General features: G+C 36.5%; 2 protein-coding genes across 2 annotated transcripts; one reads left to right on the top strand and one right to left on the bottom strand.

Annotated features, from left to right (window-relative positions):
* Nucleotides 1-396: 396 nt before the first annotated feature.
* Nucleotides 397-17,848, bottom strand: LOC139151299 (phosphatidylinositol N-acetylglucosaminyltransferase subunit A-like). Its single transcript, XM_070723982.1, has 13 exons — nt 17,695-17,848; nt 10,179-10,269; nt 9,764-9,829; nt 8,991-9,113; nt 8,192-8,367; nt 7,776-7,891; nt 7,161-7,268; nt 5,404-5,510; nt 4,801-4,883; nt 4,040-4,125; nt 3,432-3,559; nt 2,049-2,204; nt 397-1,131 (listed from the first exon to the last, which is right to left on the bottom strand). Exons 1-13 carry the CDS (start codon nt 17,727-17,729, stop codon nt 1,039-1,041), a joined length of 1,368 nt encoding a protein of 455 aa, XP_070580083.1. The 5' UTR covers nt 17,730-17,848; the 3' UTR covers nt 397-1,038.
* On the top strand, nt 17,844-25,952 carry LOC139151302 (soluble calcium-activated nucleotidase 1-like). Its single transcript, XM_070723984.1, has 3 exons — nt 17,844-18,614; nt 22,529-22,732; nt 23,827-25,952. Exons 1-3 carry the CDS (start codon nt 18,035-18,037, stop codon nt 24,198-24,200), a joined length of 1,158 nt encoding a protein of 385 aa, XP_070580085.1. The 5' UTR covers nt 17,844-18,034; the 3' UTR covers nt 24,201-25,952.
* The last annotated feature ends 754 nt before the right edge of the window (nt 25,953-26,706 follow it).

The following is a 26,706-nucleotide window of genomic DNA, read 5'->3' as shown; positions in this document are numbered from 1 at the left end:
AGTACTGTGGAAGGTCTCTTGTAACTGACTATAAACATATTACTTCACATCTGAAGGAATTTTAGAAATTTGATAAACATTCATCAACTGCCACCATACATTACCATCTTGGAAGCAAAGACACAAACATGGTGGAGATACATGTACTTTCTAAATGTCTGTCATAATTTTACCATCAGCCAAGTTGTTCGTGATCCATCGTTGTTTATGTATTCATTCCTGCTAATGGCTTGTCTGTGAAGATTCCCTAAAAGCAGGAATTTTGGGGGTTGGATGGTCCTGAGAGAGTCCATTGTGAATTCATCAATTGTCAACCAATGACAGTACAGAAATGTGCTATTGATGTCACTTGCTATGTCACACCATGGGTTGAAAGTCATATACATCATCATCATATGTTTTCAATGAAATTGGATTTATTCTTTCAGCTTAGTGTACAAAATATAGCTAAAAATAAAAAAAATGGAAATTTACAAAACAAATGTACAAATAGAGTTGAATTCTTTTGTAAGATAGTCCATTTCAATTGTTGTGTATGATGCCAGGGAACACACAGTCAAAATAAATAGGAATAAAAAATCGACAAATTGAAGTACCAGCGATGGAATTTAACATTCAGACTGACATACAGAGCAATGAATAATTTGACTAAGGCATGAGTGAACGTACTGTCTAATGAATTGTTGGACTTGACAATTTTATTGAAAGCTTCTTGTCAGTGATACTAAAGGTAACATTTTACAAGTGGTATAGCCACAAACTGATAATGTCAAATCACCGTACATAAAACACAGACACCTTGTACCGGTAATTATGGCTCTGTGTATTATGTACAGCCATTTCACGTCATCATTTTGTGGCTATACCACTTGTAAAATGATGCCATACTAAAAATCACCCATGCCATTCATTGAGATGTGCATTCTAATTAATTTTCCAAAGTTACAAATTTGTTTCTCTCAGCAAATTGAATTCTTTACTTGAAATTGGGATTTGACACCAGAGTGTGAGAGATCATAGTGTTTATGTCAGTTCCTATCACCTGAAGTGTAGTGGCTGTTTTAAACTTCTTGATCTTGTCAAGGGCTGTGTGTCTTCTGTCTTCACAACATCCACTGCACAGTCAATATTCTGAAAGCAAAACCAGAGAATATGTCTGTCTCCCACACAATCAGTTTACATGCACTTGAAAATGAAACCTAAATTTGTTACGTAAGAGCTAAAGTACCAGGTTTGTCAATGACATTTTCACAACAAATAAAATGTCAATTTATTTATTAGCTGTTACCCTGGTACTTCAAGTCACATGGCCGTGAACTTATAAAATGGTAAGACATTACATTTTTCAAAAGGACTGCATTGGCACAATAGTAACAGACTGTGGAGTGATTCAAGTCAAATATCCAGAGACTGCTTCCTGTCATTAATTAAAGGTATACTGTCACCTGTTCCAATTTTGCCACAGTTGCCATGGAAAGAGAAAATCTAACCAATCACAGATTTTAAGTGGGTGGCCGCTTTTTAAAAACAGCGCCCTTACATAGGCATTTTGAATACCAAGGAACGCCCCTTTGACCATATATGGGCATATTTAGATTACAGGTGACTGTATACCTGTAATTGAGCAAATACCAATTTATTCAAAGGCAATTATGTAAACCATTACAAATTCTGCAGAATAGCTATCAGAGTAGGAAATAGGCCATCCACATGACTGGGGCAGGTCAATTTCTGGCTGGGCGGGTGAAATATTACAGGTACCTGCTGAATGGACAGGTGGAAATAATTTCTGAGTTTTGTCTTTGTGAGATAAGAGACCCGGTAAATTGAGTGTACAGTATGCAAGACAGTTATCGTGGTAGAAATCTACTGTGCTATGTTGGTAAAGTTTTAAAACTATGTGCCTGGATGTGAAATTGTTTATTCCAAACACTGAAGTTATCAAAATTTGGGAATTCCTATATAGCTATGACAGGAAATCATCAATTTCATTTCAAAACCAGATTAATGATCCGCAATATTCTGAAGGATTACATTTCACAACATACCTGTCGTGGTACCAGCCATTCCAGCAGTAGATAAAATATGTAATTGATCACGGCCAGTAACACACACAGTTTGCCAGCCACTGGACCAACTTTGTTGTAACACAGTAACTTGTCAGCGACGTCACCCTCTTCGTCTTTAATGATGCTGTTGTAAACCTGTGTCACAGCGAAAAATAAATTTATAGATTTTAGTTCAATAGCAGAATGACATGCTCATTGCTTCCACACATTGCAGGCTTTAAACATTAATCCAAATAGTGTGCTGTCAGTGACAATAGCCCTTGTATACTGATGTCACGGTGAAAGTCAGCGGTAAACAGGCGTTGTATTATCAAATAAGTCAGTGCTATGCTCATGGTTTCAGCACACAGTGGACTTTCATTGCTACATGTGTGAATGTTCCCAGACCAATTCAGCTCCCTTGACTCTCTTAAAATTCCTCACTTTGTTGAAAAATTTCTGTGACAAAGAACAACGTTCACTGCCCCTCATATCAAGTGCTATCAAAATGAGGATGCCATACAAACTAAATTTTTGAGTGAACTTGGCAAGATGGAAGACAATCGGACTCCAGCACATTGAAGGAAACACGCACATTGACATATGTATGCATACTATAATTTACATAAATTAGCATGAACCTGTACAGTCTATGGGTTAATGCTAAGTTTTGGGGTCAACATATATTGCTCCACAATTTTTGTACATATTTGTAAATCTTTAGAGCTATTTGTTTCTCAGAACAAAACGGCTCATCCACTGTCAACTGGGCTGGAGAATCAGTTGTATATGCTCTCCTACACTGGCTTTCTCTTCAAGATCACAAGAGGGACTGACTAGAGAGAGGGATCTTTCGGTCTACCAATCATTCGTCCTAAAATAATATGATTGAAGCTTACACAATCTAATCATGCTAACATATTGTGTTGGCCGCACTGGACCATCTGGTACAATAAATAAGTAGATATTAGGCCAAAAAAGAAACCTTGTTTCTCATTTTCGCATATTTAAATTTTTTTTTTTTGATACTTTAATCAAATATGAAACTAAAAAGAATGACAGTGCCATATGCAAGGCTGAAAACATTAATATCTCAAGGATCATATTTACACACTATACAGGTCTGAACAGTAATTTATTGTCATCTTGCTTTGTGTCGGAACTAATGTTGCCAGTAAATATTCCTGGTTTTGTGATTTTCACGTTGGGAGTTAGACCTATAAGCTAAAAACACTGAACGCATTGTTTTTGCAAGAGATCTACAATGAGAGACAAAACTATACTTTTTTTGGCTGGCACGTATTTTTCTCTTTGTCTGCAGCCATTGCTATCAGTAACCCTGGAGATGAAGACACATATATTATGCAGGTATTGAACACGTACCTTCTCCGTTCTGTATGCCACATTGTGCCAAGTGTAGAGAGATTTCACTTTCCTGTGTACTACGTCTGCCTTGGGTGCACGGCCTGTTCTTTTCAGACTGATGCTGATTTCAAGAGCTGCCACCAGTGCTGGAAAACAAAAAACAAACAAACCAGTGGCAAACACCTCCATTAGAAGCTGATAAATTTGTTTTGACATATCTGTATCACACGGCAAAATGAGATGAACTTTGTCGAGTGAACATACTGTATCCAACAAAACAAATGTCATATCCAATGGTTTACAGATGGTTATGGCACAATTTCTCAAATTCCGAACATCTGCTTGTTTATTAAAATGCAAATTTCTTTCATAGGATAGCCTATTGGGAACACACGTCTTTTCACGATGATAGAATATACACGCCGCACAGCTCTTTGTCTGCTCGCATTTCCTGAATGTGATAAAGTATGATCGAATTTGAATGATGTAATAACTACTCATCAGGGAAGGGCCGTGTTGCAATCTGAACGTATGGTTCGTTTTTAGCATGCTATGAAACCTCATGGACAAAAATGGGAAATTAGCAAAAATGCCAAAGTACGGCACAGACAGAGCAGTGGCCTTACCTTCAACTGTTGGTTCTGCCAGTGTTATCAGATCTTCAGGCAAGACTTCAGGCACACCACCAACTTTGGTACTGACAACCTGTAGACTGAATGGGAACACACACTGATTTGACAATGTTGCTGGTTTAGGAACTTCTCCATAGCCATTACAAGCAGTGTAATAGTACCATTAATGTGGCAAAGTTCTCACGTTCAGAGACACATACAGTACAAACCATTGATAAAATTATATCTATTTATTATTTACTACTATTTGGTCACACAATTTCATTTCTACTCCATTGCATCTTTATGAGGCGTACTGGAATCACAACCTCAAGGACACAGTTTCCATCCATGACTAATGGAAGGCTGATCACATCATCATTGAGCAACAAATCTCCATATCGGTATCCTCAATGCCTTATTCCTATGATCAAAGTCTGTGTGAATGATAACATCCCCTTTGCAATAATGGTGATTGATTAATGCTTATGTGAAATACCACACACATCAAAAATAATCCAATTGGTTCTAGAAGTCTTTCATGAAATGAACTAGAGGGACAAAATGCAGGAATCTAACAACAAACAGATAATGACATCATACACAAGATGATATCACACATCCACCAATGAATTTGATCAATTTTGGAATGTTCCATGAGTGATTTCCAAGTGCAAGTCTTCTTTGTCATGTAAAACAAGAATACAACTGTGTTCAAGGGATGGTCTTGTAATTATTACAGTGGTGTGACTATGATTGCTATTGGAACCACTTACCCACAACATGCTGCCTCTACGATAGCGATGCAGAAGGCCTCTGTTAGAGACGTATTTATGAAAATATCACCCCTGTTTAAAACCTGCAACACACATAGATATGACCAGAGAATTAAGACCACGTTAGGAAACATTGCAAAACATGAAAATGGAATTATTTTTTTCATTTCTGAAATTGTTACATCTAGGTGTATTGAAAAATGGTTAACATTAAATTAGCTTTTTATACTCCCTGTCACAAAGTTTAAATTCACTACATTTTACTTTACTAGATATCATAGAACACTCATCCCCTCCATATGCTAGTATTTGCCTTCAACAAAATTTTTCAAAATATTACTGCCAACCATCAATAAAATGTTGCTCTTTAAATGAATGTGGATGACATCCCACTTCTGCTTTGCACTTTCCAATTTTTATTTCTTTCATTTCTAGCATGTTTAGACTTCAGTAGAATCATCAATAAGATATAAAAGAGTTTGATATGGTCCTAGGCACATGCTGGATACATGGATGATTGTTACATAAATATGTAAAATCAATAAAATATTCATCAATGATTCACTGGATTTGGTGATGAAAGATAATTTTTGTCAAGCTTACATTTTTCACATTACTATGTTCGACAGCTCCTAACATTTCAACTCTGTCGTGTAGTTGATATTTCTCTCTCACTTCTTCCAAGTCTAATCTTTTCGGTCCATCTCCACCTTAATACAGAAAATATCATGACAGGGATGATTCAAATATAAATAAAAAAATATCAATATTTTTTCTGAAAACATTTTCAAGATTTTTTGGAAATTATAAGAATTGGAATGAGAGAAAATTACACTTTGTCACCAATCTCGACGTCTTATTATTACAGTTGTTAATATCAAACACTAAATTGGTTCAAACTTTGGTGGTAGCAATAAATGCAAGCACAAAACAGAAATAAATTGTCCAGCTTTGCTAGCAGCAGCAACCGTTGTGCAGTATCGTATTTAGTAACATACGTTCAATATAGCAAAAAGTGCTTACAAGATTTTAAAGATGGATGTCGATACTCTGTGACTTTCCTATCATTTGAGAGAAAAGGGTATTTATTGGGATATGACTACACTGTTACATGTTGAATACGACTTTCATTTTCCAGATAAATCCACCACCACTGTTAAAATGGAAGGGTTCAGTTTTTCTCTACAGATTATGTTGAATTTTGTGTTGAAAGTGTAAAAGTCTTCTAGCAAAAAATGTTTTTATTTTCCTGAAGTGAAAATTCACATCTTTCTGCGCAATATTGGATCAACCACAGTCATAAGTCAGAGTAATTGCATAGGGACACTAATGTATGTAATGTTGCATTGAGGTTTATTGGCAAAGATTTACCTAATTATGAATGCCGACATTGCATGTAACAGGCGTGATTATCACATATGACATGACTCTAAGCATATTCTGCCGCAATCATACCACCTTTGACCTGATGCAAAATTGACCTGAAACAAAACTACAGTGACAACTTTACAGGCTGTGACTCCATATCTTTAGTGTCCACTAAGTAATAAAGTCCCAACCAAACAAAACTTTGATAACTCATGAAGAAAGGCAAGCAACACAGCAAATGAAAATTTGGAATTGTAGGCCTGTTACTAAACAAAGTATCATGTGTGAGAAATTTACTGCTACCAACAGAAATTCATGCAAAGTTTGTCTGTTTTGTGTTTAAAAGTGGTTTTTGCAGTGGCACAAGGTCAAAACCCTTGACATGGGATATTTATGGGCTTATCACATAACTGGTGCTAACAAAATACCATTTTCATCGTTCTCATTTGTCAAGTTATAAACAGTTTAATCACAAGTTCATGATCTCATTGAAATCAGCCTTTCTATATATTTCTGTGCGACAATTTTCTGTACATTATCAGGTCTCTATGGTGAAAAATGTTAAATGGGAAAGACATTAAACTTATGGATGACCTTTAACCTCTGACACCTCTATTTCCATACCAAAGAACAACAATTACATTTATCTTTTGGATTCAATTTATAGCCCAGTGCTATAAATAACATTTGACCATGTGTCTGTGTAGATTTGTAAGTAAATTATAAAATGAAGTGCTAAGTTTTACAACACAGGTGAACAGCTTTATTTGTGCTGGTGGATCATAAAATATGACTGTTAAGAGCTTTTCAGATTTGGAATGAAATTGTTACAACAGACTTCACCAACACAGATGCTGTCTGCAACTGTAACCGATGAAACAAAGTCAGCAAAGTTCAAGGTTGAGGAAAAAAGTAACAAAACAGTCACTAACAGAGAAGTAAATGGACATAAACTTCTCAAAGACATGATCTGTTGGTAAAGGTATACTCACCTATGATGAAATCCACGTCGGAATGTCTGGAACAAATCTGTGGAATAATGCCGGCAAGCAAATCCATGCCTTTCCTGTAGACCAGGCGACTCACCACTACAATGACAACTGAAAACAAATGGATAAAATTAATGTCATTCACACCAGCTGCCACTTCTTAGTGTTTGGATCAGTAAACTGACTTACTACATGGCCCTAGTGAATGTTTTTTTAAAGTAATGTCTATGGTGCGACGTGGTCTGAAGTGACCGAATTACAAATGGCATAAATCTGCAATCAAATATGCCATATGCACGCTTACCATTTGAGTGTGATGTTGAAAGTTGAGTGTACAGCAATTTTATTTTGAACCAACTTTACAATAAGTGCCATTATAAATGACTTTCCAGGTGTAAAAATTGATGTGAACTCTATTTGAACATTTTCTTTGATTCCTGACAGCAACCTTCGATTGGCTAACTACCACTTCATTACTGGGAAGAAGGTGCATTCAAACACTTAAGGAATTACAACGGAAGACAAACAAGTAGCATGAGGACCAAACTTTGTGTTTTCATTGCATTCAGTATCTTCAGTTCATAATCGCTTGCAATGGGAGCAGAAATTTGAACTTACTTCTCTTTGCGCTGCGTTTTGTCACGTCTGGTGTGAATATGGTGGCATCCACTGCGTTTGGAATAACTGACACTTTGGAAGGATTCAAACGGGCTCTCAAAACTGTGTTTTCTTTACTGAAAGAAGAAAGATCAAATTGTGGCAGCATATTACGGCATACGGAAAATCGACACTGGGTTAATTATTAGCTTACATGTGAAAAATTACACTACAGATAATTACATGAGAAAGTGACGACATTTTAATTAATGTAGTCAGGCCATAACGGAAACAGAACCATCTCGATTACAGAATATTTGAACAAGAATAATGAAATTGTCACAGCTGAAACACTCTGTTCAAAGTAAAATAAGACAGAATCATACAGATTTGTATACAAAGAAACTGAATGATACCTGAATGGGAAATGTACCTACCTTGTGTGGGAGACGCATATGGCATGATTGACATCTGCCAAGGAGATTTTCAGAACCTTGTTGGTTATTATGGAGCTAGCATCGGCAAAGCCAAACAGGGAATGGTCAGTGAAGACTGTCTTGATTCCCATCATCCTACCATGAAACATGGCTTCATGAGCCAAACTAGAGAATGCCTATGACAAGAATATTCAAAGAAATTCTAATTTTCACTCCTACTATGGGCATCATCAACATACATGTTTTACATTGCAATTTTTTCCATGACAGAAAACCTTTGCATTTTACAAAGAATTTTAAATTTGTTCCTCGATAAAATATGTGTAGTTTTTACTTCAAGTATCTGTTCTCTTCTGCTTGCAGAAGATTTAATGGAAGCATATTTCTGATAAGATTAAACAAAATTATGATTTTTTTGAGTAGGTTTTAAATTGAATGGATGAGAAAAATTTGTGCAATGAGAACTACAACATATATCTTAAAGCACGGTCCCTCCACATAACTGTTAACACCTCCCGCCGCGCGCGCGATAATCCGGGATTATCCCCATCAGTAAAATCAACAGAAAGCCCAATCGAAACCCGGACTATAACAAAGAAACTGGTGGCGTTTCTTGACCGTTTTGTGGAGGGACCGAGTCCAAACATAGAACAATTGACGTTCCACTCCAAAGTCTGCTTCTATCAGTGTAGCATGGTTAATCACTGGAGAAAAGAAAAGCAAACGCTACCATGGAGTTCCTTCACTTCACTGCCCAATAGCTTGTCAGAATGTGTACATAATCTCCTGAGGTACTCACCGAATGGCCGTGTACAATATCCACCTGTTCTCGGATGCATATGTACCTTATCAAAGGGAGCGTTGTGAACAACGTCGGAAGGATACATTGATTGTAAAATGGCATAAACGGTAGGTAGTAAACCTAACCATAGCAGGAGAAAAACACATCATTTCAGAATTCAATTCCACAAGGGCATGTGATCTGTGTGATGAGTTAGTGAGGATGCTGCGAAGAAGATATGTTGAGTTATAAGGCATTGGTGATTCATCTGATAGAAAAAAAATTGTACTAACTTTTGGCTCTCCATGAGATTCCATGAGATAAAAAGATCAATTAAAGAACTTTCACAATGTGCAAAAGTCTTGATAATCACTTTACCAGAAATCCTAAATCATACTCCATTCAGTGAGACTGGACAACAGTGGACCATACTAAACAATGTTGCAAATCTACATAAACCTAGGGGGTAAAGCTATGGCAGGGCCCCCTAAGAAAACTATTGTTTTCATTAGAAAAGCATGGCCCTGAGATTTCTTCAGGTGGACCCTATAGTCCCACATGAGTAGTATCTCTGAGCTGAAGTTTTATTCTAAATTTTAGACATAAACTGATGTCTGTTTACTTCTATTTTTTGCATGAAAGGTCAAAGGTTGTTAACCTTACATTTTTCCAATTAAGATGATTTCAACATGAGAGATGGCGAAAGATAATTAACAGTAAAACATAATGTATTCCCATTTGGTTGTTCTTTTGATAGTCCTGCCTGTCAACTGTGGTGTAAACACACTCACCTTTAGATTATTTGTCATGTACCGGATTCCACTTCTCTTACCGTAGGCATGAGTTACAACTATAACCTGACATTGAAACATCACAAAATATCAACCCATCATTACAAAATATCAGCAGGGAAAGAAAAGAAATGCCCTGAACTATAAATCAAGGAGCTTGAAGAAGGGAAAACAGAAAACATGATAAAAAGTGTTAAAGCAGATCATAGTGACGTGAAGTACAATGAAACTTTGCTTTATTATTGCACTGGCATAACCAAACGTCTTCAGCTTGCAGTAATTTTGCAAGTTATCCTCAATGTGATTTTGTGTCTTTTACCCGTCATGTTAACAAGTTGAAGAAAATCAACTGCTACAGCAGCGTAGATATATTCTTGTAGTCTGGAAAGGTATTCAATAACAGTTAGATCCTCACCTTGTGTCCTCTTTCTATCAGACATTGAGATAATTGGTAAATGTGGCTTTCTACTCCTCCGGTGTTCGGGAAAAAGAAATCAGAAACCATGCTTTCAAATCAAAGGAAGAAATATCACTTTATAAATTGAAAGATATGAAATTGAAAGATGTGTGAATTTGTTTGAAGAGACAGTAATGCTAATTTTCATGATTTTGTCATTACTTTTACTTCATATGTCAATTGCAAGTTCTTCTTCCACTCCAAAAAGCATGTTGAAATACAATTTAGCTTGTCAACTGGTGTCTCTATGTGTAAAATGCACTGTTATTGTTTACATTTAAATTCTTGTCTGGATCAAATTCTTGCACTTGTCAACAATAACATGCATAGGCTGACTTGACAAGCTGAATGTATACATTACTGTCTATATCAAGTATGCTTTTGGAGTAGAACAAGGAATTATGGTTGACATAAAAAAGTGAAAAAAATTATCAAAAGTTAGCATTACTGGCCCTTTCATTTGTATTTTCTTAGTCATTTTCTGTATTCATGAGTAAACCTAAAGTCGTCTTCATCCTCTGTCATAGAAATTTGATGGTTTTCCTGGCATAAAAAGATCATTGAAGATGGACATTAATACGCTAAGACCTGGGCCTCAATGGTCTGGGCCTAAGGGACTGGTCAGTTTCTTCGGCCTGGGGGGGGGGGGGGGGGGGGGGCAGTGGATTATTTTTAGCCGACGTCAAAAAGTGGCTGACCCCCTCTGTTCCAACTTTCGAAAACAAGGTGACACCCTCCCCCATTCCAACTTTCGAAAACAGGGTGACCCCCCCCCCTGTGCGCGACAAAGGTAAAACAAAAGGTGGAATATAAATTGAATAATTCAGTATGTGTGTGTGTGTGTGTATATATATATATATATATATATATATATATATATATATATATATATATATATATATATATATATATATATATATAATATATATATATATATATATATATACACATAATTATATAATTTTTAGGGTATATTTTAACATTCAGTCATTCTGTGTTTTATTGAAATAGTTGCCATGTCAGTTGTAAGATAGGAACTTAAAAGTATCAATTCTAAAGTTTGAATACAGTATTTTGAATGAGCAGTGAATGTACTCTGCACTTTTTATGCGTAAGCAGATGTCCGTAAGAAAAATGTGATTGTGAAATATTAGTGCATGTTGCTTTCTAATACTGAATTCTCACAGAGGAAACAGAAAAGTATCAGGAACAAGTTGTCATGCTTTTCATACTGCAAATTCAATAATGATTAGTACACTTTGCAAAAGAGACTTTCAATTTACAGGCATCAAGATATTTATGACATATATCTCTGATATTTAATTTACTGCGCCCGAAGGGCACACCGAAAAATATTACACATCCAGATATCTCTGATATATATATATATATATATATATATATATATATATATATATATATATATATATATATATATATATATATATATATATATGATATATGATATATGAAAGTCATGCAGCTGAAGGGCATGCTGAAAAATATTGTTTGATATTTTAAAGAAATGTGCCCGAAGGGCGCGCCAAAAAATTTTACACATACAGGTATCTCAGATATATATATGCCTGATATATTAAAGTTTTGCACTAGGATGGGGCTCTGAAAAATATGTCTTATCATTATTAAAGTTACGTGCCCGAAGGGCGCACCAAAAAATGCAACTGAATGATGAAATTTGTGGCTGGCACAATGCATTTTACGCAAGTATGCAGACGCTGTGTCGAAATTCAAAAATACCGTCAATGACGCTGTACCTTCTCTAATGTGTGGCCAGGTCAGGTAATTGGTTGTTGGCATGGAGTTGTTGGTAAATAGTTGATGATGTAGGGGCATGAGGTGGGATATGGACCCAAAGAACCCAAAAGATGATTCAATACATCAATCAAAAAACATTCTAAGCTACTGTATAAACTGCCTAAAGATAGTTCAATGTGGAAAAAAAGTTAAATAATTCAGAAATAAGAATTAACAGTCCAAAATAGTAATGACGCACTTCCCTACTTACCTGAGTGCATGTGAAATACACAACCTGGCATCTGTAACCAAGTGATCATTTTAAGTCACTTTTAACTGTTTTAATGGATTTTCCAAGAGTCATGTGGAAATGATGAAAAACGCTCATCTGGTCTTGTGTTTGTATAACCTCATGGCTGATAATTGTCATAGTATTGAAAAATAATTGAAAGTGAAGAAATTACTGTTTTTAATAGGCATATTTTCCTTGTAATACATGACCGCGTAAAGAATATATGCTAAAAGTGTTTAAGAGTAAATTTCTTTTCAAAAAATAATTTGATCTGTGACCAAAGGATTTTTATTCTTTGAGTTTACAAATTCAAACATTGCAATTTGTTCAATCATCTTGTGCAGTGTAAAATTTATAAAATGACTGAAAAACAAAAAAAAATTGGCAGAATTACAGTCTTTGTGATGTAAAATTATGGGTTGACATTACGATAATTGTTAATCTGTTCGAAGTACTACAGTAACTATACTATAATTTATAAAAAAAAGTTCACGGTAACATATATTGTCAGCAATGTAGTGTTAATTTTGACCTACATCAAAATATGCCTTTGCTGGATACCAAATATATAGGGCGAAATATTAAAATCAGCCATGTTCAGCAAAATCCACACAACAGCATTGATCCTTTTCTAATTTGATTTGATTTGCTTATGTTATCCTTGTGTGACAGTCAGTACAATATGGAACTTGAACACAACACAGTGAATAAGTATGCTGTAAATGAAATGGTGTGGCTGCATCCACATGCAGCAATAGGAGTGCCTTTGTCTCTCACCCCTCATTTCCAACCTGTCCCATCCCTGAAAAAATAGTTTGGTCTTATATTTATGATGTTAATAATTTCTGTATTTGTTAAAATGTGCACATCTCAAAAACTTTTGATCTTACACATTTTCATTGTTTTTTATAGCTGACCAGTCAGTTAACCTGTTTATTTTGAATATTTGCGCATTTTTTCTCAGTATTTGACATTTTCAGAATACCTTCTTATTCAGTTTGTCATTTTCTAAAAGTTTAAATGCTCCATTGTGTGATCAAGCTTTCCACAAGCATCAAATGTGGTACTTCATATAGGAAGGTCTGCCTCTAGAGGGCGGGCAGCATGAACAGTGTTTGTTGGTTAATTGCTCCACATAAACTTCTGATTGTACTGTAACATTGAACATGGCCGACGTCCAATTTTCCTGTCTAAAATTTTCACTCATTTTCGTTCATATGACTCTGAAACTCCAGGAAATGAATTGGAAGAAAGGGTTATCTTGAAATATTGAGGTACTCGCCGATATTTTGCAAAATTAAATGAGAAAAAATGCAAGGAAAATGCCGACAGGCTTACACAATGACCGTTTTCAGACTCAGAGGCATATGATCATCTCTGCAGATTATGCAACAGGCCCATATCACGTGAGGCCATGAGGGGATATCCACGCAACTCAGTACCAAACACTAGTGCTCACAGAGTGAGCAAACACAAAGTGAGTACCCTACCCCTAACTTCAGCTCAGTAGTCTGTAATAGATTGTAGTCAACTAAGAAACCTTGGAGAAAGGCTTAACACTGTGGTTATGCCGCTAAGTCCCTTTTGATTTTTGTCACAGCTCAAAATCGTTCTCCCACACCTCAACCTGAGCCATGAACACCCCCACCAGTTTATGATATGACCCATCACAATGGCATGACGTCAACGGATCTTGACAGACGGAAGTCTTGACAGACGGAAGTAGATGACAGCAGCATACTGGTTTTCAACTCTAATACCTTCTCTGTCTATAAATAGACACGAGAAGGTAAAAGCACACTGACCCCCCCCCCTTATTGGGCATTTCAAAAACATGGTGACCCCCTATCATCAAAGTCAAAAACAGGGTGACCATCCCTCCATGAATTCACCCCCCAGGCCAAAGAAACTGACCAGTCCCTAAGGGACTGGTCAGTTTCTTCAGCCGGGGGGGGGGCGGTGGATTCATTGGGGGGGGGGGGTCACCCTGTTTTTGACTTTGGTGATAGGGGGGGTCACCATGTTTTTGAAATGCCCAATAGGGGGGGTCAGTGTGTTTTTGAATTTTGACACAGGCTCATCATTGCCTAAAATGCTAGTGTCAGCCACAAAATTCATCATTCAGTTGTATTTTTCGGCGCGCCCTTCGGGCGCGTAACTTTAATAATCAGTCATATTTTTCAGCACGCCCAACTTTAACATATCAAGCATACATACATCAGAGATATCTGTATGTTCAATATTTTTAGCGTGCTCTTCAAGCTCATTACTTTAATATATCATACATCTTTCAGCATGCCCTTCAGGTGCATGACTTTAATATACAAGGCATATATATCAGAGATATCAGCAGTGTTCTGCCAAGCTTTTGCATCAGTGGGGTCTGAGGGCCCATGGAAGCTCAAAAAGTGGGTCGCTGTTGAAAAAAGGGGGTCATTCTCACTTTATTACATGCCATACCCGTGTTGTTGTTTCGAAGTTCGAACTCGCAGATTCCATGAGTGCTGCGGTTTTATGGTCCTACCTACAGTCTACAAGGCGAGTAAGTGTACTCGTTCGGAAATTCATGTTGTCTCGGGTCATCGTATTTCGATTATTATTATGCTTTATTTGCATACTTTGCAAGTCATTTGGTTGTTTTTGGCATCGTAGTGGAGCCAGCTGAAATCACGTAACAAATTTTCATGAAGACGTCGAACATACCTGCGTGACAATTTCAAAACATGCGTATGATTTTACGCAACTGAGTTTTTATTTGCGTAAAATGTATTTAAATGCGTACGGCTAATGGAATCCGTATCTGATGTGAGTTGGGCAGTCTTTTCTGTAGAACTTTGAGGGTTTCCTGTAATGCGCATGCTCTATTAATAAAAAAACAACAACCTGGGGGGCTTCAAGGTGTAGCTGAACGCTTGCCATGCCGTGATGCAAGTCCCGTATATCAGACTGTATGATCATTGAGCAGCCCAATGAGTTCATGTTCAGAGAAAAGACCTTCTGACTGTGAAATTAGTGTTTTCAAAGGGCCAACAAAAAGCAGATACTGTTCAAAGTCCAGCGGGACCTCTCAAGAATGCAACCCGACAGATTCTAAATGGTCATCCGTAAACACTTTCCAAATAACATGCGACGTAATGACCATTAACTGTATTGTGTTACCAACAACGTAGACTCGATCGATTCTCGAATTTTTTGCATCTGTAGTGCCATTGTCTGTACAGAACTGATTGACGTGACGTTTTGTGATGATGAAATACAATGTTGCATAAAGTGCTGCGGTCTGCTAAAATCTAAAATGTTGCAATATCATGATAAATGTCACTTGCAAGCAGGTGCATATGTTCTAATTTTGTCCTGCATTGAACCACATTCAGGCAATACAATGCAATACATGCAGTGCGGCAAGTACGTCGTGTCATGGGGCATTTCTCAATGCGTATTAGTTTACGCAGTCATGATTTATTTTGCGTATTTCAGAACAATTTTACGTAAAATACGCAGGATTTTGCATTAACGGAAACACTGGCCTGCCTCAATGAAGGCTGAGTTTCCGATGCATGGCTGCTCAATGTTTTGAGACTGCTCTGTTTCTGACTGATGCGTTTCCGATGTGGATGGCAGCGGCGTGCATTGGTTTTCAGTTTCCGAGGATGTGAACAGCTGAGACACGATGTCATGTTCGATCGTATTGTCTTCACTCGTCCGGTTGTTGGATTTGTCTTTTTAGGGCGGAATTGGTCCAAAAAAACTAAGAATTGTTCTGCCTCTATGTTTTGATTTATTCACGGAAGCAATTTCCTTTCCACTGCCAGAGAGTACTGTGAGGCATTGAATTTAACAGAGACGCTGACTGGCTGATCTAGCCGATGAAAACCTAGTTCACGATTATGCAAATAAAAATCACTGAAGGTTGCTATGGAAGCAACACGTCTCATGTTCTCACGAGCAGCATGCACGCATGAGCAGCGTGGAATGTCTACTTCCGCGTTTGGCCTTTCGCGTATAGTACGTAAATAAGTGTATTTTTTACCGAAAGTTTAGTGGGACTGACGGCGTGCTGCGCCTGCCGGACCCGATGATTGATTTTTTTGGGGTCTTCAATTTTATTTTTGCGGCAATGGCGCAAGGCCGCGGCCTCGGCAGAACACTGTATCAGGATGTTTCATATTTTTTGGCGCGCCCTTCGGGCGCCATACTTTCAGAGATATCTTGATGTTTGCTAAGTGAAAGTGTACCATTATGAAATCTGCATTTCATATGAAAAGGATGACAAATTCCTGATAGTTTTCTGTTCTCTCTGTGAGAATTCAGTATGAGAAAGCAACATGCACAAATATTTCACAATATATATTTGATACAGTGACTTATTTTAGAGATAGAAAAATGACAAGATATCTTTCCTTCTCATTGATGCAATTATTTTCCTTTGTTTCATAGGTTTCTGTGTGTTTTATAGAAAGATGCTTTTTTATGAACAAAATAACAGTTAAAAAAGGCAGTTTTTGTCATTATTAGCTGTGCTTTTATGGTTTCAATGTTACACAAGAAAAGGTCCTCTCAGACACTGTACACATCAGATTTGGCTAAAAAGCTCTCTATGGCTCCTCAGTAGATTTAATTGGATGGTTGGCAAGTCTTAACACCCATCAAAGTTTTTGATTCACTGCTTTTTCCTCTTTGATATTAATGATTGACATCGGATCCATTTCTGTACAACAGTTCAGGACATCTGGTTAAGCAGAGAAAGTGTGAAATACATTCACAGCTCATTCAAAATACAGCTCATTCAAAATGTACTGTATTTAAACTTTAAGATTGACACTTTGACCTATCTTACAACTGACATGTCAACAATTTCACTAAAACATAGAATGACTATTTAAAATATAAATATATGTAAAATGTAAAATATAATATATATATATATATATATATATATATATATATATATATATATATATATATTTATGTCCATCTTTTGTTTTACCTTTGTCGCGCCCGGGGGGGGGGGGGGTCACCCTGTTTTAGAAATTTGGAATGGGGGGTCTCCCTGTTTTCAAAATTTGGAATAGGGGGGATCTGCCACTTTTTGACGGCGGCAAAAAATAATCCCCACCCCCCCCCCCCGGCCGAAGAGAAACTGACCAGTCCCTAAAACAAAATTTACCATCAATGGCCACCCTATATAGGCGCACGACGGCTCTAGTGTAACACTATAGTCACTGGTCAAGGTGTCAGCTCTAAAACATTTTGATTTACGTACTACACCCATTCTGCTGCTATGTTCGGGACAGTGTCCGTAGCCGACAAGCTGAGGACAAACGTAAACATAGGGCCACAAGACCGAACTGAACGGAAACTGTGGTTGTCCCCCTTTAACCATCATACAATTATTCTTCGATGTATGCAAGCATGGATATTACTCACCATATACAATACTTATTTCCGAAACGATTGTCCATTCTGAAACCCCGTAAACAGAGTTTCGGAGTCACAATATATACTGGGCAAAATTAAATTGTAGTCAAGCCTGAAACATTCCGGCTATGGAGGCAGCCATCTTTGATATTGAGGGCGCTGTAGCAACCAACAGGATTTTTCGTCGGCTAATCCACATACACACAGAGTACGACGGCCACGCAGGCAGTCGGGCGGCTGAGTGAAACTGTCATCGCGGAAGGTACGACGAAATACTCTGAGCATTTTGTTCCGACCAGGTGGTATCGTCAGCCAAAATGTTTTGACGGGTGATGAAATTTCGAAGAACATGTTAAATTCAAATAGTACTATGAGGTATACTGGTTCGAGTAAGACCCTGAGAGTGCGGCCCCGGCTGGTAATCGTAGCTGTAGTGGCTTCGGTTTTATTTGTGGCATTCATTGTGCTTTCAAGCGGTAGAAGTACAGCTGAGAGACACAGAGCAGTGACAACAGCCACGTCGTTCGGTGACAAGCTCAGACAGAGCGTCAAGTACAACACCACGTACCCGCTGAGCGCCGCTCAGCTGACAGCCACCGGTTACAAATACCGCATAGGCGTCATCTCTGATTTGGACCACTCCTCGAAAGTGAAGGACAAAGACAACACCTGGGAGAGCTACTTCAAACGAGGGTACATCACCATTAACAAGCAGAGGGACCAAGTTCTAGTGGAATGGGACGACGAGGTGGTGAAATTGAGGTCTGGCCTGGCCCAGGGCGGGCGTTCAATGGAACTGTCGGAGTTGCAGGTTTTCAATGGGAAATTATACAGCGTTGATGACAGGACAGGGGTGGTGTATCAAATTGAAGGTGACACCGCAATACCGTGGGTGATTTTGCCTGATGGAGACGGGTCGGCCGCAAAAGGTATGCTACCTAACTTTATTTCCCCCTCGATTTTTTCTAAATTATCTATTTTTTACAGAGATTCCTGCAGCAAACCAATCTGACAGATACCAATTACCAAAATAATAGTATACTTCACACATCTGTCACCTGTGAGTGTGACAGCTATTTGTATATCTGTTAATGCTTACATATGTAGAAATGTGTTAATCGTTAGTCAAATGGTAAAACTTAATATAATAATAAAGCTTAAATCCCATCACTTACATATAAAATATCAGTAATATCGTGAATGACCCTGTAACTGAAATATCTTGGAATAATATACTTCTATATTATTATTAATTTGTAAAAAGATGACATTTTATTGTAATTTTTCTGAGTTTACAAAAACTTTTTAAAGCATATGTTTTAGCTGTTGTCCACAGGTTCTGAATCTAGACCTAATAACTTTATGGCTTTTATTAATGTCACTCACACTTTTCTCCCAATTTGAGTATAACTTAGCCTCTAAATCCTTTCAGTTTTAATTATGTTGAAGTATGCAGTGGCATCATTCTTTAACGTTTGATGGTTGTGTAAAAATCATTCTTTGGCAAACATTTTGATAATAATGGCATATGCTCATGGTGTGTGTTGAGTAGTAGAACCCTGAGAGGCTTCTCAAACCCACAGAGGTATTGCCGGTGAATGTTCTGCTGTAGATGTGAATAACAAGCCCTTGATTCCAGGGCGGTGCTGTTGAAGCATATGCTAAGGTATTGTTTTGTCGACTGAGTATTCTATAGGATGATGTGGCAAACAGAGTAAGTCAATGCAATGCCTATTGTAATGCTAATGGTGAGTCATTTCTTGTAATCTGATTGGGCCATCAATGGTTGATGGCTATCTTCCATTGGATGAGAGATTTTCAATTATTGAAGCTGAGAGTGATGAGAAACTTGAGTCATTAGAAAAGTTGAAAAAATTCAACCAAGTGTTACTATGTTCAGAAATACCAAGAACAATTTTTTTAATCATTTGCAATTAGTCATTAGTACAAAGTTATTGATGATGTCAACTCAGCTTTTAAAAGTGTTTTTCTAACGAGCAGTAATTACAGAATTATTAAACAACTTATAATGTGTAATTTTACATGAATATTAAATTTTGCTTGAGTTTTTTTTTATTTTTAAAAACCAAACACCACCCGGTTTATTCAGTTAAAATACCAGCAGAAATGTTGATGGAAAACATATTTGCAGTGGCTGTGGTAAATGTTATCGTACTCAAATAACCTCCGCAGAGTAGCAGGTCTTTCACTTTTCCAAAGCTCGGCGTTACAAAATATTAATTTCGGCTTTATGAGTTATGGCATTGAATGACAAATAATTGATGACACCATCTGGTATACTCCTTCTCACCATACTACCTCCCCTGGGTTCAATCAATAATGCAGATTTGACGGCCAAAACAAAGGGAATACAGTATGAATTTATGAGATAAAATTTGCTTTTAAGAGTCGGTAAAATATTTTATATAATAGAGTAGCCGCAGTTAATATCCTGCAAATGGATAGAACTCACAAAACATGCAAGTGTTGTAAATTATTGCAAAACACTACATTGATTAACCAAGATGCTGTAGTCACATGATGTTGTGAATATAATATATATATATATATATATATATATATATATATATATATATATATATATATATATATATAGTGTATACATTTTGTGTATATATATATATATATATATATATATATAATATATATATATATATATATATATATATATATATAATATATATATATATATATATATATATCCCTAATAAAAATGTACTGAGTTGAATAATTTAATTTAATTGATCTGTCTGATGATCGCATAACTGCATGAAACTAGAGCAAAGAGAAACATGAATACTTGATGTTTGATGCATTTATGCGATCATCAGACAGATAAATTTAATTCAATTATTCAGTACAGTACATTTCTGTCATGGACATCAGTGTATCAATAGATTGAATGATGTGATATTACAGGAAATGATGTAGAGTAAAGAGTAGACTCCGCCCGCTCAGAAACACAATTCTAATCCAAGTAGTCACTGTAGCCATGGCAAGTGAATCTTGTTTCATCTCAAGTAAAAGGCAAGTTCAGCGTAATAATCTGACCTTGAATGGTCTCCTGCTGACTAGCCCATGTTCACAGCAAAAACGAAACTTTTAGGAATATTAGTCATCAATTTAAATATTTCACAGAGTTTCAAAATATTTTCTAATATTATAATTTCTGTAGATTCTAATTCTTCAAATTACTGTACTTTTTCAAAGTCCTTAAAAAATATTTTATTTCCTCAGTTTTGTTGATCCGAGAAACTGCATGGAAATTATTTGTTTTTGCTGATCAAAGCAATGGTGATGTAAATAATAAAATCAGTATATATATGTCATGACTTTGTGTTGAATCCAGTAACTACACTTCTATGGACATCTCCTGTACAAAATAATGTGAAATAATAATGATATGTGAACTTGGCACTGCAAGTGTATCATGTTTTATAATCAAAATTTTCAGTGTATATGATATCCAAAGATAGCCGGAATCCCCGCTGGTACAATTGCTGTTGTCGACCCTAGCAGTCAGTGTATAAAATTTCAATTATAACAGCGACATAGAGGCTTGAGCAAAATACTGGAATTGGTCATCTGTAAGTCAGTACATACCCTGCAGAAGTCTTTCCATGAGGTCATGTTACCCTGAATTCCTCCAGGAAGGGGACAAATAAATAGCTTACATTATAAGTTGACCCTTTATAAATGAAATTTTTTTGTCTTTGGAAACTAGGAAACGTGTGCTATATACCATTGATGGAAGCTGCTAATCTCTTTTTTAACGTGTTATTGTAGCAGTCAGTAAAAAGCCATATGTTGGCTTTTTAATCACATGACGCCTATTCATAGCTTGTAAAGGGTATTTGAATTGAAGTATGCACATGTGTGTACGTGTGTCAAATGTTCATGTGACACGTCATCTTTAAATTTTGCAGTAGTTGATGCAGATTAATACAGTGAAAATCAAAACCCCCAACCTAGGTCCATGCCTAGTTTTTGTCAGAGATTTCTGTTGGAAATGGCTAAATTTTGCATGAGCAGATGTATGGTACTGTGTGGTTAAATATTCCTGTTGTGAGATACAATCAAGAATGTTTGAAATGTTAAATGTTTAAAATTACGAAAAGTAATCCGTGTCCAACAAAGTACGGAGTACCATACCGGCACTGCTTGTTCACTGTAACACTGTGAACAATTTGCACAGACTTTCACAAGTCATTAGTTTTGACCTATGCTTGTTACATGTACACCATACCGTGGCAAAAACTAAATGCAGGACTTCACGTTATGCATTCCTCTAAGTGTGAGAATTCAAAAATTAGCTTCTTGTAATTCATGTAATTTTATAATTTCTGTGCCAAAATATTTGTAGTAATATAAAGCCCAACTTAATGAATTTGTTAGTTTTATGTTTCACTTGAAACTTAACTGATCATTTGAAATTTAATCCAAATCATGTGCTGTGTGCCTTGTATGCAGTATGGACCCAGCTGGGTTTTGAAAGAAGGCTTACTCTCCTGCTTGGACAAAAACAGAGCCTGTGCCTATGATGGGATTTATACTCTGGTTTTCTTAAGGTTGTGTCCAGTGATAGGAATGGTTTAAGTTTATAATTTGAATCATTAAGACAACTTTCTGGTGAGTTTTCTTGATCATGCTATTTTGTGCTCAAACTGCCACAAATCCTACAAGACTAACCGGAAATCAATATCTGTCATTACTTTGTAAATCAGTAAATATATGATTATGAAATGAACCTGCCATATTCTACTCACTACGGTTCTTTAAAATTATAGACAAATGTATTTTTTTTAATGTAAACTCTCATTAGGATTCAAGGGAGAATGGATGTTGGTAAAAGATAAAGTGTTACTTGTTGGAGGACTGGGTAAAGAATGGACAACAACCAGTGGGGAGTTGGTCAACCTCAATCCACAGTGGGTGAAAGCTATAACTCCAGATGGCGCTGTTCATCACCTCAGCTGGGTTCAGAATTACAACACTATGAGGAAATATGCTGGCTATGAGTGGCCAGGTAACTATAGCAACAATGCATCTTCTGCATACTGTAATGTGTAACCATTTGCTTTGAGAAACTCGCAGACTTCACAATACTGAACTATTCGTAAAACCAGGTGGATGGTTTACAACTGGAAAGTTGAAAAGCAAACAAAACTTAAAAAAATTACAAACCATGCCTTCTCCATATGAGTTTTCACAATTATAACAAGAGCCAATTTGAATAAGTCTAAAATTTTCATATAGGTTGTATGAAGTGACAAATTTTGCCATTGCAACTATTCAGTACATAGTATTTAATGTTGTCTGATTTGCTAGATTAGTTTTTGAATGGTAATAAATTACATGTAACACTTCTAGTGATACCAAACTGCCAACTGGTTTTCAGTGCTGACGTTTTTAAACCATTTCAATGAACTTCAAAGTTATTCAAATTTGAGCTCACTTCGTTAAGGTAGAACGCACCTCGGGGACAGACATTCGGACTTTCAAACTTTTACAATTCTCTTCTGATATAGCACTTGTTAGGGTTCATTTTCAAGCTCTTGGTGTAAGAAAACTTTCCATCGGCTTAGTTTTTCGAAATTCAAAAATTTTTATTTTTCTCCATAGAGTTAACACAGGGATGGCGGCCATTTTGAATTTCAAATATCGGTAAATCTAGGGTTATTTGTTTCTGTAGTACCAAAATTTGCACGGTGACCCCCGATATTTATTCTTGATTTTGAAAGAGAATGGTTGAAAGATTCCTCTAAGGAAAGTTTGAGCAAAAGTTTAAGTCTTTCACTTTCGAGGCGCATACTACCTTAAAGTAGCTGTACTCACAAAATGCAAAGCCATAAGATTTTTTTCTGTTTGAACTATGCAGATATTTCCAAAATAGCCCAGTAGACATATATTTGATTTGATCTGCTCTATCATGGTCTGTGCAAGATTTTGAATGTGAATGATTTCAGAAACTGCAGTGTGATTTCAAACTGTTGTCCGATACGATTGCTTTGATATCCGTACATTTAAAATCTTGATAACATTTAACAGGTTATTGTCTTCAACAGAGAATACAAACATCACAAGTCAGGGTAATAATACATTTTTGTCTTCACCGTGCAGGATACATGATTCATGAGGCTGGCGTATGGAGCAACTTCCACCAGAAATGGTTCTTTCTACCTCGTCGCGCCAGTACAGAACGATACGAGGAACTAGCCGACGAAAAACGTGCCACAAACCTGATAATCAGCTGTACAGAGACCTTTACAAACTGTAACGTCCGACGAATCGGTGCCTTAAATCCAACCCATGGGTTCTCTTCATTTAAATTTATTCCTGGAACTGATGATACCATAATCGCAGCTTTGAAAACCGAGGAAGACGGCGGACAAGTTGCAAGCTACATTTATGTTTTTAATATAAATGGACAAATTATTTTAAAAGAAAAAAAAATAGCAGATGGGATGAAATACGAAGGAATAGAATTTATTTGATGATTCTATGTTTTATACAGGGAAGCTTATGCAACATTTTTCTATTTGGAAATTGCTCTGTTAGCAATGACGAGCCACAATTACAAGGTAGGGAGCCCTCTAGTGGCTCCATAAGGGATGGAAGAGTGGACTTTGGAGAAGTTTTCAAAAAGTTGGTGTTAGAGTCGGAATCGTCGGTACAAGGCATTACAAAATGATTCTTATGTTTACGTCATCCAGCAACAGTGTAAACATCACATCTGATTGGTTCTGATGTAATAAGATGCGCATACTTGATTAGCAACCAACCTATGAAAAAGAGCAACATTTACCAGTAATTCATAAAAATGATATTCATGTTGTTGTTTTTTCTCAAAGTGAATTATGGTAATTATGCTACCAGAAGACTCAGAAGGTATAACTGATGTTTCAATTCATTGAAAGTTTGGGAAATGCTGATTAGTGAACAGTTTGTTGTATTGTGAATAATCTTCTTGTTAATGATCACAAATGCTTATTGATGCTGGACTGTCAGAACTAAATCATTTTCACTCGACCTTTGCTGATGACTCTGATACCAACTTTTTTAATTCAGTTGTCTTTGGTGATGGGTACCATTTTCTAGGTCAAAGGTGAAAGGTCATGCCGATGTCAAACTAAAAAGAAAAGAATTTTTGTACTATTTATTCCTAATAAAAGCCAGAGCTTTCAAAAGCTGGCATCAAAACTACATAGTTAAAAATATGGTATATTCTATGGTCAGAAACAAAATGTGGGACCATAACACAAAGAAATCAAGAATAGGTGCACAGATTCTTTACAAGTCTCTTCTTCATTCTTTTCAATATCACAAATCTGATCATGAAACCAAGATGAATAGTTCAAAAGAACATGGATATCTAAAGAGAAAATTGTCACAGAGCCAATATTTATAAATTTAATGAATGTATTTCATTTAAAATTTTCATAGAATACGAGCCACATTAGCCAAACATGACCTTGTAAGATATTTTCTACAATGCTACTTTAATGCCCAGTAAGGCTTAAGAATTTTACCATGGCTGTATATGGAAAGATGGAATGATTGTATTGTAAAAAATTGCATGTTTGTAGGTGAAATATCTGGTGAAAATAGAAAGAAAACACCAATCATTTTAAGTACAGAATTTCTTGGCCAAAGAAAACACATGGTGTGGTTTATCAGTCAAAAAGCCGGAATAAGTGTAATTTTTGACAATATTTCTGGTAATTCTGATCTGCATATGAAGTGCATTTTCTTATCGCACGATGGTTCCTGAAGAATTCTGAACTGCCCAGTACACACGGTGCATTTATAGGAGAAGTCCAATCTTTGTCATAGAAAATGAATTCAACTCCACATAGAAATTAAATGGCCTACTTTAGGAAGTAGTCCAAGAAACTTTGTTTCATTCATGTTCTAACAGAGTTGCAGAAATTATGAAAAGTGAACAGATAATGGTACATCAAGGTTTGCCAAGTCAACAGGCTGTGTCAAGTTCAAGCATGCATGGAGCAAGTGATAAACACACAGTGCACACTACCACCAACAGTATTGATGTAATGAGATTTCAGAACAGCTCTCTGGCTTCTGCAGTCAATTGTTTAAGGCTAAAAGCTAGTTTAGCACCATCTTAAAGAGTTTTAAGATGGCTGGCTTTTCCATTTTACACGCAGCTAGGCATGTCTGTACATTGGAGTGCATTCCACGTGTATGTATGGCCATGTTTTCAGCAATAAACATCGTCAACTCAATTCAAAGTTCACTATGTTGTTGCATTAACTGCTGGGTATACATTTTCCGAAATTTTCTCATCTACAACATTTTGAACAGAAATCAGCCATATCTTGTCATTTTTGCCAGCTTTGCAAGCAATTTAGATTTGAAATCTTCATGATTGCTTGTACTATTAGATGATGCCACTAGAACTGAACTGACGATGGGTAACCTTCCTCCTGACATTTATATTCCCCTCTTTATTTCAACCCTTTGAGTGCTGTTATTTTTCCCACCAAAATTTTAGTGCAACACTTCAACAATTTTTGAGAATTTTTCTGTAATTTTTTTTTATAATTTTGGACCAAACAGACGCCAATTTTCATTGGCTACAGTTTTTCATCAAAATTTTGGCGAAAATCTGAAAAAATTTGACTTGGGCACAGTTTATAAAGGTGACAAAAATTGACTTTGGCGCTCAAAGATGTAATTACGCAAAATTTGAGTGATTCTATTTCCACGAACTTGGTGATAGTGAGATTGGAATTTCTTTAACATTGGTACAATCAGGACAACAGCTGTAATATTAGTGTGAAATGGGTAAAGACTGCCAACACCTGGGACGCTAGAAATCCATGGAACTGAACAATTAAGGTGAATCCATCTTCCTGCTGTTCTATTTCATGAGACAAAACAGCAGAGGCAAATAGGCCATGAACAGACCAATATTATCTGACATCTTTCTGTTGGCTAATCGAAGTTTATGAACTCCGGGGAGTGTGAGTGTACATA

This window comes from Ptychodera flava, chromosome 15 (assembly GCF_041260155.1).
Source record: "Ptychodera flava strain L36383 chromosome 15, AS_Pfla_20210202, whole genome shotgun sequence".
NCBI lineage: Eukaryota > Metazoa > Hemichordata > Enteropneusta > Ptychoderidae > Ptychodera > Ptychodera flava.
Note: the sequence above shows the minus strand (reverse complement) of the source record. Positions and strands in the feature narration are given on the sequence as shown.